At 48.8% G+C, this 14,827-nt stretch overlaps 1 protein-coding gene across 7 annotated transcripts; it reads right to left on the bottom strand.

Annotated features, from left to right (window-relative positions):
- Positions 1–1,125: 1,125 nt before the first annotated feature.
- Positions 1,126–12,821, bottom strand: ZSCAN25 (zinc finger and SCAN domain containing 25). Of its 7 annotated transcripts, XR_003508729.1 has the most exons (10): positions 12,464–12,720; positions 11,423–11,544; positions 10,110–10,526; positions 8,667–8,868; positions 7,973–8,064; positions 6,147–6,273; positions 3,963–4,787; positions 2,657–2,866; positions 2,437–2,516; positions 1,126–2,206 (listed from the first exon to the last, which is right to left on the bottom strand). XR_003508729.1 is itself a non-coding variant. In XM_027527704.1 (9 exons), exons 3-8 carry the CDS (start codon positions 10,494–10,496, stop codon positions 2,664–2,666), a joined length of 1,836 nt encoding a protein of 611 aa, XP_027383505.1. In that variant the 5' UTR covers positions 10,497–10,526; positions 11,423–11,544; positions 12,464–12,720; the 3' UTR covers positions 2,246–2,516; positions 2,657–2,663. The 7 variants fall into 7 exon arrangements, 5 of the variants coding, with proteins under 5 accessions (XP_027383505.1, XP_027383504.1, XP_027383503.1 ...); XM_027527704.1 differs by lacking the exon at positions 1,126–2,206 and having other exon boundaries at positions 2,246–2,516; XM_027527703.1 differs by lacking the exon at positions 1,126–2,206 and having other exon boundaries at positions 2,247–2,866; positions 12,665–12,821.
- Between the last annotated feature and the right edge of the window lie 2,006 nt (positions 12,822–14,827).

Here is a 14,827-nt window from a genome sequence, read left to right as displayed (position 1 = left end):
TGTTGAGCTTTAAGCCAACTTTTTCACTCTCCTCTGTCACTTTCATCAAGAGGCTCTTTAGTTCTTCTTTCACTTTCTGCCATAAGGGTGATATCATCTGCATATCTGAGGTTATTGATATTTCTCCTGGCAATCTTGATTCCAGCTTGTGCTTCCTCCAGCCCAGCGTTTCTCATGATGTACTCTGCATAGAAGTTAAATAAGCAGGGTGACAATATACAGCCTTGACATACTCCTTTTCCTATTTGGAACCAGTCTGTTGTTCCATGTCCAGTTCTAACTGTTGCTTCCTGACCTGCATACAATTTTATCAAGAGGCAGGTCAGGTGGTCTTGTATTCCCATCTCTTTCAGAATTTTCCACAGTTCATGGTGATCCACACAGTCAAAGGCTTTGGCATAGTTAATAAAGCAGAAATAGATGTTTTTCTGGAACTCTCTTGCTTCTTCCATGATCCAGTGGATGTTGGCAATTTGATCTCTGGTTCCTCTGCCTTTTCTAAAACCAGCTTGAACATCTGGAAGTTCACGGTTCACGTATTGCTGAAGCCTGGCTTGGAGAATTTTGAATATTACTTTACCAGCATGTGAGATGAGTGCAACTGTGCGGTAGTTTGAGCATTCTTTGGCATTGCCTTTCTTTGGGATTGGAATGAAAACTGACCTTTTCCAGTCCTATGGCCACTGCTGCTTTTTCCAAATTTGCTGGCATACTGAGTGTTGCACTTTCACAGCATCGTGTTTTAGGATTTGAAATAGCTTAACTGAAATTCTATTACCTCCACTAGCTTTGTTCATAGTGATGCTTCCTAAGGCCCACTTGACTTCACATTTAGGCTCTTAACATTATATAATGAGAAACAACCCAGACAAGCCACCATCTGTAGTATGTTCTTGCCAAAATGTGAAACATGAACCTGACTAGCCCTCTACACCTGCAGTTTTTAGTTAATCAGATGGCAGAGAACTATATTTAACTATGCCATGAGTATGCAAGCAATAAAATTCAGAATGTGAGAAAGTCCACAGGAAAAATAATCCAGTTGTTTTAACAAATAAATTTTCAAGGGAAGGGACTTCCCTGGTGGTCCAGTGGTGAGGGCTCTGTGCTTCCACTGTAGGGGGCATGGGTTCAATCTCTAGTTGGGGAATTAAGATCGCACAAGCCATGCAGCATGGCCAAATAAAAAAGAAAAGCATATATCAAGGGGGAAAAGATATATCAGACTTAGAAGACAAGCAACAAATTACAATTTATGGATCTTACTTTGATCTTAAAGGAGCTTTTTAAAAATCATGTGGTTTCTTTTTTAAGTACATTAATTGGGAATTAAGGAACTATTTAATTTTTTAGGTATGATAATAGCAATGTAGTTATTATTATAATTTTTTTAAGAATCCTTAACATTTAGCAGTATACACTGAAATATCTATAAACATTTGAGATTTGCTTCAAAATACTTCAGCTGGGGAGGAAGATGAAGAGGAGGACGGGGCAGAAATGAAACAAGATTGGCTATGCATAAACAAATGGTTAAAGCTAAATGATGAATACATGAGGATTCATTTATGTATGTTTGAAATTCTCTATTCTAAAAAAATTCCTAAATAGAAAAATACAGAAAACAATATTTGGCATTTGAATAGCTATCAAAAATAAGGTTACTACAGCTCTATGGGAAAATGTTCCTTTTGGGACTCTTTGGAGGAACCGTCAGTAAGCTTTGGTCTCAAAGCAAACAAGGGAGTCCACACGGGAAGACAGCAAGTTCTTACTCTTACAGAAGCTCCCTTCTGAGATCCCAACTGGCTGAAAACCCAGTGTATGCTCAGAGAATCTGCCATTTAATTCAGGTAAACAGAAGGCCACTGATGAGCAACGCCAAACCCATGCTGGCCCATGCCCCCTACACACCTCTCAGAAAAGACCAAACTCGGGTCAGGTCAGCCCCTATGTCCTACAGACTAGAGCCAGAGGCTGAGGGAAGCCTGTCATTGGGTTTGGACTTCAGGTGGCTATGAGCCTTGCCTGGCTTGTCTGAGGCGTGAGGCAGAAAAGAGCTGACTCTGCACCTGGACTCAACAGTGCTGGGAAATGGCAGTCCAGCATCTCAGAAAGTGGACGTCTCACAGTACTCACAGCCTCACGGGGACAACTGAAGGGCCAGGACGTCTTCTGCTGAGTCAAATGTAAACACCATGGTTACCTGCCAAATAAGTGATAAAATAATGTGTTTCAAATCGGAGTGAGTAATGCAACTCTCTGTATTAAAGTCATTACCATTTATCAATATCCCATTTACAATGGAAAATGGGGGGGGAAACCCCAGTGAAAGAAGATAGTATTAAGAGGCACCATGAAACAAATCACATCTTGCAAACACAGGACACAGTCCAAAGACAACTAACTTACAGTCCCATCAGAAGACTAACTCACTCAGCAGCGGCATCCAAAGGCACTGCAGCATGGTCTGGGCTAGTTAGGCAGTTTCCAGAAAGTCCAAGAAAAAGGAAACCCTTTAATGATGGCAAAATAATATGAGAGCTTAAACACAGTTACAGATAATGCATCTTCTCATTTTTAAAAAAATGTATTTAATTCCTAAAAACATCTTTGTTTTTCCTAAATTAGCATTCATATAAAAACAGCCAGCTACCGTCTCATCATCTCCAGGTGGCCTGAGGATTCCAAGCACCTCTCAGATGACAAGGACCGAGATGCACCGAGGACAGAGATGATTCAGAAACAAGAGGCAGGTGGTCGCGAATGCACTGCGGGGCCAGAGCAGACAGGACGGAGGCACAGGCCCAGATGCCCAGGTCCGGACAGTATCTGGGAGTATCCACAGGTTCCACCTCGGGTGATTCTGAAGATCAAACACATTCACTAACAGGTAAGCTCCCCAAGGACAGGGACTCCCCCCATTTTATTTACTAACCTACCTCAAGCACCCAGAAGAGTCCCTGGCACACTGTCAGGCCTCAATAAATATTTGTGGAATGAGTCAAGTGAGAAAACAGGGAAGTGCATTTTATATGCTGTAAAGTGCCATCAAATGTATTAATACCAGTTCATCTTTCAGACTCATTTAATTAGAACTTCATTCCAAACTGGATTTTTAAAAAAAAATACTCTCATGTTTAGACAGTGACCAAAAGCAAAATATTAATTTCCTAACAGATGTGTGGACAGCTGTTTTTGTTCAAGGAACAATGGAATGGGAGAAACTACTACTGAGAGTAGGTCACAGAGAGGAAGGGGCCATAGAGAGAGTAAAATAAAGGCGGATGCCTAAGCGACCCAGCTGGGGAGGGAAAGATCAGGAACTGGGCAGTTGGAGCAGAGAACTTCCTCTCACTCAGCACTCACCAGGAATGTAACTCAGGACGCTCTGCTTTATTAACAAATCTGCTTCCAGAGCCTGATCCCACACTCTGGGGCAATGAGGTCTCAGCTGTCTGGTCACTGGGGCAGTAGGTGTTCAATAAATATTTGTTAAATGGAAGAGAACTGGGGAGAGAGAGGGAATCAGAGTCTGAGCTAATGATCTTGCAGGGACACAGCCCTCAGGAAAATGAGGTTCCAACTGCTGACAGGTGAGAAGATTTCACTAGGAGGCCCAGATTTGCTCAGGAGGTGGATGTGAACATACATGGAAGGAGAAAAATGTTGACATGAACTGAAACTTGGACCATCAATTCCTGGAAAGGTTATGAAGTGCTAGCACCAGTTGGGTGAGAGACGTGGCACCTCAACTAAAGCAGGCCTCTCCCTTACCCAGCGTCTGAAACGAGGGGAAATAAAAGGGGTCAAAGCGCCTCTCCACACGCAACACTCCTGACACCGGCAGCCCTTCAGGAAGTAACAGTAGGTACTTCCTCCCACGAGGTCTCCCTCCACTGGTGCTCCCGGAAGGTCCCGTGAGCCAAACAGGTGCATCCAGGCCAGGCACCCTCACTGACCCGGGGGCTCCTGGCGGTGCTGCGTCTTCTGGTGCCGGTTGAGGATGGAGCGCTGGTTGAAGCTGCGGCCGCAGGCCGGGCAGCGATACGGCTTCTCCCCGGTGTGGATCCTCTGGTGCCGGACCAGCCGCTCCCCCTTGCTGAAGCGCTTCCCGCACACCTGGCAGCCATAGGGCTTCTCGCCCGTGTGGGTCCGCCGGTGCACCGCCAGGTTGGCGTTCCTGCTGAAGCGCTTGCCACACTCGCAGGTGTACGGCTTCTCACCGGTGTGTGTCCGGCGGTGCACCTGCAGGTGCTGCCGGCGGCTGAAGCTCCTCCAGCAGTCCGCGCACTGGAAGGGCTTCTCGCCTGTGTGGCTGCGCTGGTGGACCGCGAGGTGGTGGCGCTGGCTGAAGGTCTTCCAGCACTCACTGCACACGTGCGGCCGCCGGCCCAGGTGCGTCCGCTGGTGCTTCAGCAGGTACTCGCGCAGCGCAAAGCCCTTGCCGCACTCCCCGCAGCTGTACGACTTCTCCTCCTCGTGCGTCCGCTGGTGTCGGACCAGGTTGGAGCTCCGACTGAAGCCTTTCCCACACTCAGGGCACTGGAAAGGCTTCCAGAAGGAGCTGTGGGTCTGGAGGTCATCGGGCAGCGGGGCAACGCTGTGCTGGGGCAGGAGCGGCCCGGGCGCGTTTCCCACCGAGCTCCCGGCCTGCTGCTCGCTTGGTCTTCCCGACTCCGGGCCCTGGAGAGCGGCCTCCCCACACCTCTCTGCCCGCCCGCAAGCGAGCTGCCCCTTGGGGTCTGCCAGCTGGGTCTTTGCCTCCTTGTCCTTGCTCCCCAGGCCTACAGGACAAAGGAAATACAGACCAACGCTGAAGAGATCTGAAGGGAAACTTCTAGCCAGAACCTGGCTTCTAACGTGTCCCATTAACAACTACCAATGACCTCTGTGCATTTCACTTGCTCTGACTCTAAAACCAGACATTCCTTTACTTCTTTCCACCTGTTATGGACTGAATGTTTGGGTTCCCTCCAAAATTCACAGGCTGAAGCTCTCAGGCCCCTGGGGCTGCTGTTAGGAGGTGGGGCCTTTGGACCCTAATTAGGTGAGGGTCTGGGGGTGGAGCCCCCAGGATGGGACCACGTCCCAGAAGAGCAGAAGCCAGGGCTGGCTCTCTGCACACAGGGGTCATGTGAGTGGGAGCCCTCGTGATGGATTAACGGCCTTACAAAAAAGGAGGAAGAAACATGAGATCTCTCTCTCCCTCCCTCTGCCACATGAGGACTGGCAAGAAGGCAACTGCCCGTGAACCAGGAAGAGAGGCCCTCACCAGACAACAAATGTGCCAGCAACTGGATCCGGGACTTCCCAGTCTCCGGAACTGGGAGATATTAAGTGTCTGTTGTTAAAGCCACCCACTTGGTGGTATTTTGTGACAGCAGCCCAAGCTCAGACCATCTTCCTGCCTTCTCACGGAACCATCTGCTAAATTACAATGCCTTCCCTCTTAATTTCCTACTAAGTCACCCTGTGCTTTCCTTCAAAATCTGACTCAATGCCATCCTCTAAGGAACACACCTTGATTTCTCCCCCGCTGTGGGTCTCTACAGCACATGCATTCAATTAGCACTGTTTATTCCACACTTACTTACACATGACCTTGTTACACATGCTATTCTACAGTCGTCGAGATGTTCAGCTTCCCTAGGATCATGAACCTGTTCCAGCAATGTTTCCACATCCTCCCTCAGGTCACTGTCCCTGCTCACACTGTGCCCTCCACCTCAGCCTGGTTTATTGCCCTGGGTCTCTGGGAGCCTGGCACAGGGACTGACTCAGGACAGATGCTTCATGACTGCTGGATGGGCCAGTGAACGCAGCTGTCTGTACCAAGCCACCTCGACATCAGCACATTTACTAGGAATGAAACGCTCTTCCACAGGTCCTTCCTTTGTTTCCTCTTTTACTCTCTCTAAATTAACAGAATAATTGGTTACATAAGATCAAGAAGAAAAGGAAAAGAAGAGAGGAGAGAGATACTAGGGAGCAAAGAAGCCAAGAAAAGAGGAAAATGACAAGTCACGCTTCAACGGGAAAGTCCTTTCAGGCAAGGCCATTAAAAGAGAAAAGGAAAAAGGACACTTAATGCTTCCTGATTTGACAAAATACAGAGGAGACAGCCAGCATTTCTGATGTCTTACCTGGAGGTGAGACCCCGCAGTCCTGGGGTTCCACATACTCCCCAAAGCAGTCTATCTGGGCTGGGGTTACGTGCCTCCACTCCTCCTCAGGGAAAGCCAGGGCCATGTCTTTAAATGGGCCCAACCCCTGAAACAGCACAGGAGATGGCTAAGGATAAAGAAATAATCCCAAGGCAGGAACAGCTAAAGAGCAGACACACAGGGAGCCACACTCCAGGGGAGAACAGAGAGAGAAGATCACTTCTCCCCAAAGAAGAACACTTGTGGCAGGAGGAGAGAGTCTAACTTAACTGAAAAAAAAAAAAAAAAGCTGATGTCTTTCTTCCTCTACTCTAAATGTCCTTGGAAAACAGAAGCAGGAAACAGCACAGGAACCAGGGTCCCAGATGGCTCCAAAAGGGGACTGGAAGTGCCTCCCTCTAGACAGTTTAATGACAGAGAAGTGATGGACTTGTCGGAGGCACTGTTTTGAGTCTTTGCTGCAGCGATTTTGCTGGTACCCAATAACCACAGCCTCCAACTTCCACTACTCAATCACCTCCACTACATCCTCATATTGGAGGGAGATGGGGGCTGCTATTTATCCCCTCATGTAGAATCAATTTTCCCTCAGAGATAAGCAAACACTTGGGCAGGCCCTGTCTTAAGAACAGCGCCACGTTAAAATGAATGTGCTGCTGTCATGACACAGTAAAGAACATTTGTGGCAGGAGGAGAGAGTCTAACTTAACTGAAAAAAAAAGTGCTGATGTCTTTCTTCCTCTCCCCTAAATGTCCTTGGTCAACAGAAGCAGGAAACAGCACAGGCACCAAACCTTGCCTAAATACTGCTTTAATGAGATCAAACTTGAGTCACTTCTTTTTTTTCTGCCAAATGATAACTTTCCTTCTACAAGGAACTCTTCACTTTAAGACTTGATGTCCCTTTCAGAAAGCTGTCACACTAGAAACCCCCCACCTCCCTGGGAACACTGGGCATGCCATGGGAGACACTCACACCATGACAGGACTGCCCACCTGTGCTCTAGGGACCCCCATCTGTGGCAGGCTAAGAAGTGCTAACAAGGCCAAAACTCCTGGTGCAGCCTTTGGAGGGGCCAGAGAGACCATTCCACTTGGCACTGCTGGGCACCCCCACCTCTGAGTCAGCAACACTCCTGCTGACTCGGTGGGGAGGAAGGGGTCCACAGGAAGAGCAGCCACAGACAGATCCATAAAAGCTATCCACAGAGGGCTACTGATCTCCTGGCCGCCCACCACAGCCTAAATCATGCCTGTGGGGTTTCCACCAATAATGGCTTCCTCCTCACAACTGGGCTTCCCTTGTGGCTGAGAGGTAAAGAATCTGCCTGCCAATGCAGGAGACGTGAGTTCGATCCCTGGGTTGGGAAGATCCCCTGGAGGAGGGTGTGGCAACCCACTCCAGTATTCAGTAGTCTTGTCTGGAAAATTCCATGGACAGAGGAGCCTGGTGAGCTACAGCTCATGGGGCTGCAAAAGAGTCGGACATGACTGAGTGACTGAATAACACTACAATTACAAGAGTAATACTGAGTTGACTGAGGAAAAAAAGAAGAAATCAAAGAGTAATACAAATGAGTGAACTGAGCCTCATGCCTAGACCCTAAGGCATAATAGGCTCAATCCAAATTAATAACTGATGATTGATAGTCAAGTGGAGAAAACGAAGCTGTCACATCCATCAGGATGAGAAAGGAAGAATCACTCAACTCTGTGCACAGTGCTCTGCTGTGAGGAGAACTCTTGAGGAAGGTGCGCCTCATTCAAAGCAACCTCGTGATCCCTCAAGGGCAGGCACAGCTCACCTGGGATCCAGCCGTCAGGAAGCTGGCTGCCACCTCCTGGTCTCTGGTGCTCACTGCAGGGAGGCCAGCACCAGCCTGAAGGACTGGCAGAGCTGAACAGGAAAGGAAAACAGGAGCAGGATTAGCACTGTCCTGCAGCAGCTCAGCCACAGGCTCTGCTGCCCGACACACAGAACCCCAGGAACCATAAGGAGCCTCCAGACAGGCCGGGCATGGGTGTACCCAATTCTGTTCTCAGCTGGGAAGAAGGGCCCAACCCACTACACATGGCCCTTCAGGACGGTTCATGCTCCCGAGTCACAGGCTCACAATAATCCCCTTTGAGATTCTGCAACACAGTAAAGTCACCTGTTACTTTCAGGAATTTGGTTTATCCACCCACTTAAAAAAAAAAAAAAATCCCTACATATCAGCTACATATGCCCTGGCGCTCTCCATATTAAGGATGTGAGGGGAAGGAGAAGAAATGACAAGACAGAGTGATCCCAGATAGCAGAAATTGAGAGATCGAGCTATAGAGAACAACTCCACTGCATCTGTTTCCTACTAAAGTCAAAGAGGAAGTCAGGGAAACGCAAAACTGCGCCCACAGGTGCCTTGGTTTGACCCCTCAGCTGAGGGGTCTATAAGGAAAGGGAAACGTGGGGTACAAAGCAGTTTTCTGCACCCTATCTTCTTACTGCTTGCATCTTACCCTGCTCCTGGAAGGCCTGCGTCCCCTCTCCAGGGTCCTGGCTGAGCTGCTCCTCAGTGCCTCGGTCAAGGTCTTGGATGCCTTCCCCATGGGGCATCCCCCACTCGGGCTTGACCTCCACGGGCCCCAGGTGGACACTTGGTTCCCAGGGGTCTCTGCAAAGCGTTGTCTCCTCCCGCTGTCCCTGCACGTGGCACGGAACCTAAGAAGAGTCCCCAACACCTGTTAGAACGAGGCCTGTGTAAGGCTGTCATGAAAGCCATTCCAGCTGCTGGGGCATGGACAAGCTGGCTCAGCTCTTCCTGAGCACAGCAGTGAAAAGGTGAAAAGGAAGCTAAACTGCCTTCATCAGGCTCTGAGATCAGATACTTGTCTGTATCCATGCCATTTGACAGGAGTCCCTTCAGCTCACCTCAGTATTGATCACATTCCACCATGAACAACATCATAGAGAGATAGTATCATTTCATTGAGAACTTTAGCCCAAAACACGCATTAGGAAAAAACATTCCTCAGTTAAAGATGCTGAAAACAAAAAATATAAGGCCTAAAGTGTACAGTGAATTAGTGAGGAAAAAAATTGTTCTACAAATAGCAAGGAAAACCAAAACCCACAAAAACAGGCCCTTCCTGGTCCACTTTTAAGCTCCTACTAAAGACAAAACAAAACAACTCTCTTAGACAACACAAGAAGTCAGGGTGACTGCTGTGGGAAAGGGGAGGATAAACTGAAGGAAGGTTGTTACCTGCAAGCAAAACAGTAATGTTCGGTCCTGTCCTCTCTTTCCTAGACAGCCAGCAGGAAACTGTACCAGAGAGGGACAGAGACATGACCAGAGTCCCAGGGAAGCCTCTGAGGTGCAAGTCACTCATTATGTGATCATCTGAGCCAACATCCCAAATGTGGAAATGGCACTGCTACAGACAGCGCTCCTGAGAAAAACTGTTCACCAAGAAGAATTCCCTGCAAGCCCACATACGTCTCCACCCAAAGAGGAAGGAGACCCCTGGGCCTTTGAAATCCATCCTAACTGCCTTCCTTTTCTTTCATTTTTGACCATACCACACAGCATGTGGGATCTTAGCTCCCTAACCAGGGCTTGAATCCAGTGCCCCCTGCATTAGAAGCCAGTGCTAACCACTGGGAGGTCCACCACTGCCTTCCTGGACGCAAGGCTCACAAAGGAAATATGGCCAAGGCCCTGCCCTGATGACCAGAAAAGCAGCCACCGGCCCTTCCACTGGCCCTGCGTCTTCCGTGGAAATGGCTTTCCTTGCTGAAAACTCCTCTACCCTCCAAAAAGTACTTCTAGTGGCCCGGAAGCAGAGAAAGGAGACTCTGCATGCACATCACCCACTCCCACTGCTTCATCAAACCTCTAGATTCTTTACCGCTTCCGTTCCAATCAACAAAGCATGACCCAGAACCCCCTTCTCACCCACCGCCTTGGCTTCCAGGGCTCTCTGCGTGAAGTCCTCCACCATGGCCACTAGGGCCTTGCCGCTCTCGGGGCCGTGCTCCCAAATCCAGGCGTAGAACTCCCGTGGCAGGATGGTCAGGAACTGCTCCAGCACTAGCAGCTCCAGGATCTGCTCCTTGGTATGCAGCTCGGGCCGCAGCCACTGGCGACAGAGCTCCTGGAGCTCCCTGAGGGCTTCCTGAGGCCCGGCCGCCTCCTGGTAGCGGAACTGCCGAAACCGCAGGCGAAAAGTCTCCGGGCTGGGGTCCTCCCTCGTCCTGCCCCACGGCAGCTCTTTCTCTAGTTTTACCACATGGCCACCCATTTGCTGCTGAGGCTCTTCTGCCATCCCTGGACGCTCTACAAGCATCTTCACACCACCTCCCAAAAGACTGAAGGTCTGTAGGGAAGAACAGACAGACAACAGGACAGCATAAATAAGACTCCAGGAAGCTCGGGGTATCCCAGTTCTGCCTCTACATCAATAAACATTCCACTGGAAAACAGGATAATGAGACATTTTCAAAAGACGAGACATATATTCTGAGTCATGTCAATTCAACTCAGTATTTGCTAACCACTTATGTGTGGAGGATAAATAGAAAACATACAAGACTTAGCTTATACCCACAAATAGCTTAGACTTTCATGAAGAGGATAATACTGAAGAATTTCATGAAGAGGATAATCATTAAATGGAGATGTATTATAACTAGGTCAGTCACCAGGGCCCACTCTTCCAAAATCAAAGAAAATATACATTAAACATATATCTATGACTGGCCCACAGAAGCTAGAAACACAAGAGGGAACAAAAGTGCTTGCCCTTTGAAACTCACAAACTGGTGCAGCAGATGGAAAAAAAATGTAAACAAATATATTTAAATTATAAATGAGAATTAGTTCTAAAAAGGAAATAAGAGGGTGTTAATGGGGACAATCAACTTGGAGAAGGCTTTTCTAAAGAAATGACACTTAAGATGAGACCCAACAAATGAATGAGAATGAGCCAGTCATTCAAAGAACTTTCCAGGCAAAAGCCTGGGGGCTAGACATTAGGAGGGCAGTCTGCAAACAAACCAAAGAGCAAAGTGGCTTCAGTAGAGTGACAGAGGGACAGAACACAGGGGAAGGAGGAAAACAGATTATCCAGGGCCTGAGCATGCAGTAAGGATTATGGACTTCACTCTTACTCCTTATTTTAGTGGGGAGATATATGTTCTTCAAAGGTCACTCTGCCTGCAAAGTGTCAGCAGAGTATAGATATGAAGGGTCAAGAAGGAAAGCTGCACTTACCGTAGTCCAAGCAGGAGATAGAGACTTAGATCAGGGAGGTGGCAAAGAAGCAGACAGTTAAGGCATTTTGCAGGCAAAACCAATAGCCTTGTTGGTGGCTAGAATGTGACAGTGTGCTCAGCCTAAAGAAAACAACAGAATGATATACATACCATTACTATAATTGATCAAAAGAATTCCAACTTATGCTTTACCATTTAGAAAGCATGTGAGCACACGCTCTCATTTAATACGGACAACCATCCTAGTGAGTGTACTGAAGAAACTGAGTATGTAAAAGGTTAGACAGATGATTGAGGTCAGCCTCCCAAAACACAAAAGTGTAGATAAGAAACATGGGAAGCCATAAAAAAAAAGAAAGGTTTACACAAGTTCAAGTACTCATGAGAAAGAAGAGACCTGTAGACTTGGGGTAGGAGAAAGCGGGGAGAATCGCCTTACATGTAGCAGAGAATAAGCGAATGGCAGTAGGCATTAATATTATCAAAGTGTCTGCTTAATATTCTATTGTGTTCGTGTATCTATCTATCCTTTTCAAATGTATTTACATTTTAACCCTATTTGTTTTCTCTGCTGCATCGAGATTTCTCTTTCCTGACTTTTTAGCTATTGAATTTGTTCATCCCACGATTGCATTTACCACATTATAGTGCGAATGCTTATCCATGTGTCTCCATCTACAAGATTCCCTTTGGTAAAGAAATGTCCTCATTCTGGGGAATTCCCTGGCGGTCCAGCGGTTAGTACTCTGAGCTTCCACTGCAGGAAGCATGAGTTCTATCCCTGGTCTGGGAACTAAGATGCCCTACTGACCGGCCCAGAGTGGGCCGGGGGGTGGGGGAAGCCCTCACTCACTCATCTTTTATTTCTAGCACTGCACAAATAGAAGGCGCCACTTTATTGTTCTTTGAATGAGCTTCTCGTTCTAAAATGACCACTTTTCACTCTTCAGAGTGTTCTGCTTCGGCTCAAGATATCCGGGTTCTGGAGACCTCCCCCGTTAAGCCAACCCTGGCCGGGCGCGACCAACCTCCCTCCTACCTGAGCCGAGCGCCGTGCGGCGCCCCCGGGATCCCGACCCGCAAGGCCTCGGTGCTGCGGAAGGCAGCTCCGGGGAGACGCGCGCCTCAGCGTCAGCCTCGCCGCCACCGCCGACACCCGCAGCAGCCCCACAGCACGGAACCCGGGCCCCAGCCACCTCGGCCCCGCTACTCAAACTCGCCTCCCCTCACAGCCCCACACCTGAGGAAGGCTCGCCCCAGCCAGCGGCGAGCCGGAAGTGGGCGACGGACGCGGTCAGACAGGTGCGTTAAGGAGGGGCCCCTTCCGTTTCCTCTCTAGGACTCTCGGAGGCCGGTGCGTCTCGTTGATCCCCCTTCCCTGGGGACCGTTCGAGAGAGCGCGCCAGACCACCAGAGGCTCCACCCACCTGCCTCCGTTCTTGCTCACCGTCTGCGGGCCCTTAGCGCCTCCGTGCATTTGCATCTGGGCTCCGTTATGGGAAGGACGTTTCTCCAGACACACCGCGAGATAAAGCGCCTCCCTCATGGCACTTTAGATTAGAGCCCAGTCTGTCAACACATGTTTACTGTATCCTCCGGTGCTTTGTGCGAGGCTTAGGGTCAGAGGGTGACGGAGGGAAGCACCCGGGTATTGGTACGCATAAGAGGCTTCTACCCTGGGTACTGTGTGGGGGCGTTGGGTAGGGGCTAGTCAGGGAAGGTTTCCCGGAGGAGCCGGCACCTGAGCTCAGATTTGCTTCAGTTCAGTTCAGTTCACTAAAGTCGCTCAGTCCTGTCCGACTTGCCGACCCCATGAACCGCAGCACGCCAGGCCTCCCTGTCCATCACCAACTCCCGGAGTTCACCCAAACTCTTGTCCACTGAGTCAGTGATGCCATCCAACCATCTCATTCTCTGTCACCCCCTTCTCCTCCTGCCCTCAATCTTTCCCAGCATCAGCGTCTTTTCAAATGAGTCAGCTCTTCGCATCAGGTGGCCAAAGTACTGGAGTTTCAGCTTCAACATCAGTCGTTCCAATGAACACCCAGGACTGATCTCCTTTAGGATGGACTGGTTGGATCTCCTTGCAGTCCAAGGGACTCTCAAGAGCTTCCCCAACACCACAGTTCAAAAGCATCAATTCTTAAGCGCTCAGCTTTCTTTATAGTCCAACTCTCACATCCATACATGACTACTGGAAAAACCATAGCTTTTACTAGACAGACCTTTTTTGGCAAAGTAATGTCTCTGCTTTTTAATATGCTGTCCAGGTTGGTCATAACTTTCCTTCCAAGGAATAAGCATTTTTAAATGTCATGCCTGCAATCACCATCTGCAGTGATTTTGGAGCCCCCAAAAATAAAGTCAGCCCCTGTTTCCCCATCTATTTGCCATGAAGTGATGGGACCAGGAGCCATGATCTTAGTTTTCTGAATGTCGAGCTTTAAGCCAACCTTTTCACTCTTTCACTTTCACCAAGAGGCTTTTTAGTTCCTCTTCACTTTCTGCCATAAGGGTGGTGTCATCTGCATATCTGAGGTTATTGATATTTCTCCTGGCAATCTTGATTCCAGTCCAGCCCAGCGTTTCTCATGATGTACTCTATGTATAAGTTAAATAAGCATGGTGACAATATACAGCCTTGATCTACTCCTTTTCCTATTTGGAACCAGTCTGTTGTTCCATGTCCAGTTCTAACTGTTGTTTCCTGACCTGCACACAGGTTTCTCAGATTTCCTGGGTGGACCCAAAAGTGAGGCCGGGTAGCCCCAGCATAAGGAGCACGACGAAGAACCCAGTGAGTGGTGGGCATTAGTGCTTCCCCGCACCCTCACAACCACTAGAGCAGGTGGCTGAGCTAACTACTTAGGGTGATGGATGACCTGGAGGCAATGGGAAGCCAGTGAAAGTGTTAGTTGCTCAGTCCTGTCGGTCTTTTTGCGATCCCATGGACCCTCCAGGCTCCTCTGTCCATGGAGTTCTCCAAGCAAGAATACTGGAATGGGTTGCCATTTCCTCCTCCTAGGGATAGTCCCGACCCAGGGATGGATTCTTTACCATTAGCACCATCTGGGAAGGCCAAAGCATGTGTTCTCCCCAGTTATAACCAGCCTAGCTGGGAGGCAGAGTGCTCCCCAGTATAAAAGCACCTCAAGACTATTAAGAGGCAACTTTAGAGGTGCCTGCAGGAGGCCTCTGGCTCTAGTGAGAGGCTCAGTGCCCATGTGTGGATTGGCTAACCTGGCTATTCTTTCCCAAGGCATAGACTTGTTAGGCTCAGACTCCCAGACCTGGGAGCTCAGTGTCAGGGAAGCTTCCACCTATTACCACTCCCAGCCCTTCCCCACAACACAGACATGAGAAAAGTTCCCTGTACTGAGTCACAGTTTTTGTCTGGGAACCC

The sequence above is a fragment of the Bos indicus x Bos taurus genome, chromosome 25 (genome assembly GCF_003369695.1).
Source record: "Bos indicus x Bos taurus breed Angus x Brahman F1 hybrid chromosome 25, Bos_hybrid_MaternalHap_v2.0, whole genome shotgun sequence".
Taxonomy (NCBI): domain Eukaryota; kingdom Metazoa; phylum Chordata; class Mammalia; order Artiodactyla; family Bovidae; genus Bos; species Bos indicus x Bos taurus.
Note: the sequence above shows the minus strand (reverse complement) of the source record. Positions and strands in the feature narration are given on the sequence as shown.

Excerpts from the sequence above, each read along its gene's own strand:
- ZSCAN25 (XM_027527703.1), bottom strand. The coding sequence starts at position 10,496 with ATGCTTGTAGAGCGTCCAGGGATGGCAGAAGAGCCTCAGCAGCAAATG. Across the intron at positions 6,274-7,972 it reads TCCTGACGGCTGGATCCCAG|GGGTTGGGCCCATTTAAAGA; the intron begins GTGAGCTGTGCC and ends GTGCTGTTTCAG. Across the intron at positions 2,867-3,962 it reads GCACCGCCAGGAGCCCCCGG|AATCACCCGAGGTGGAACCT; the intron begins GTCAGTGAGGGT and ends TTTGATCTTCAG.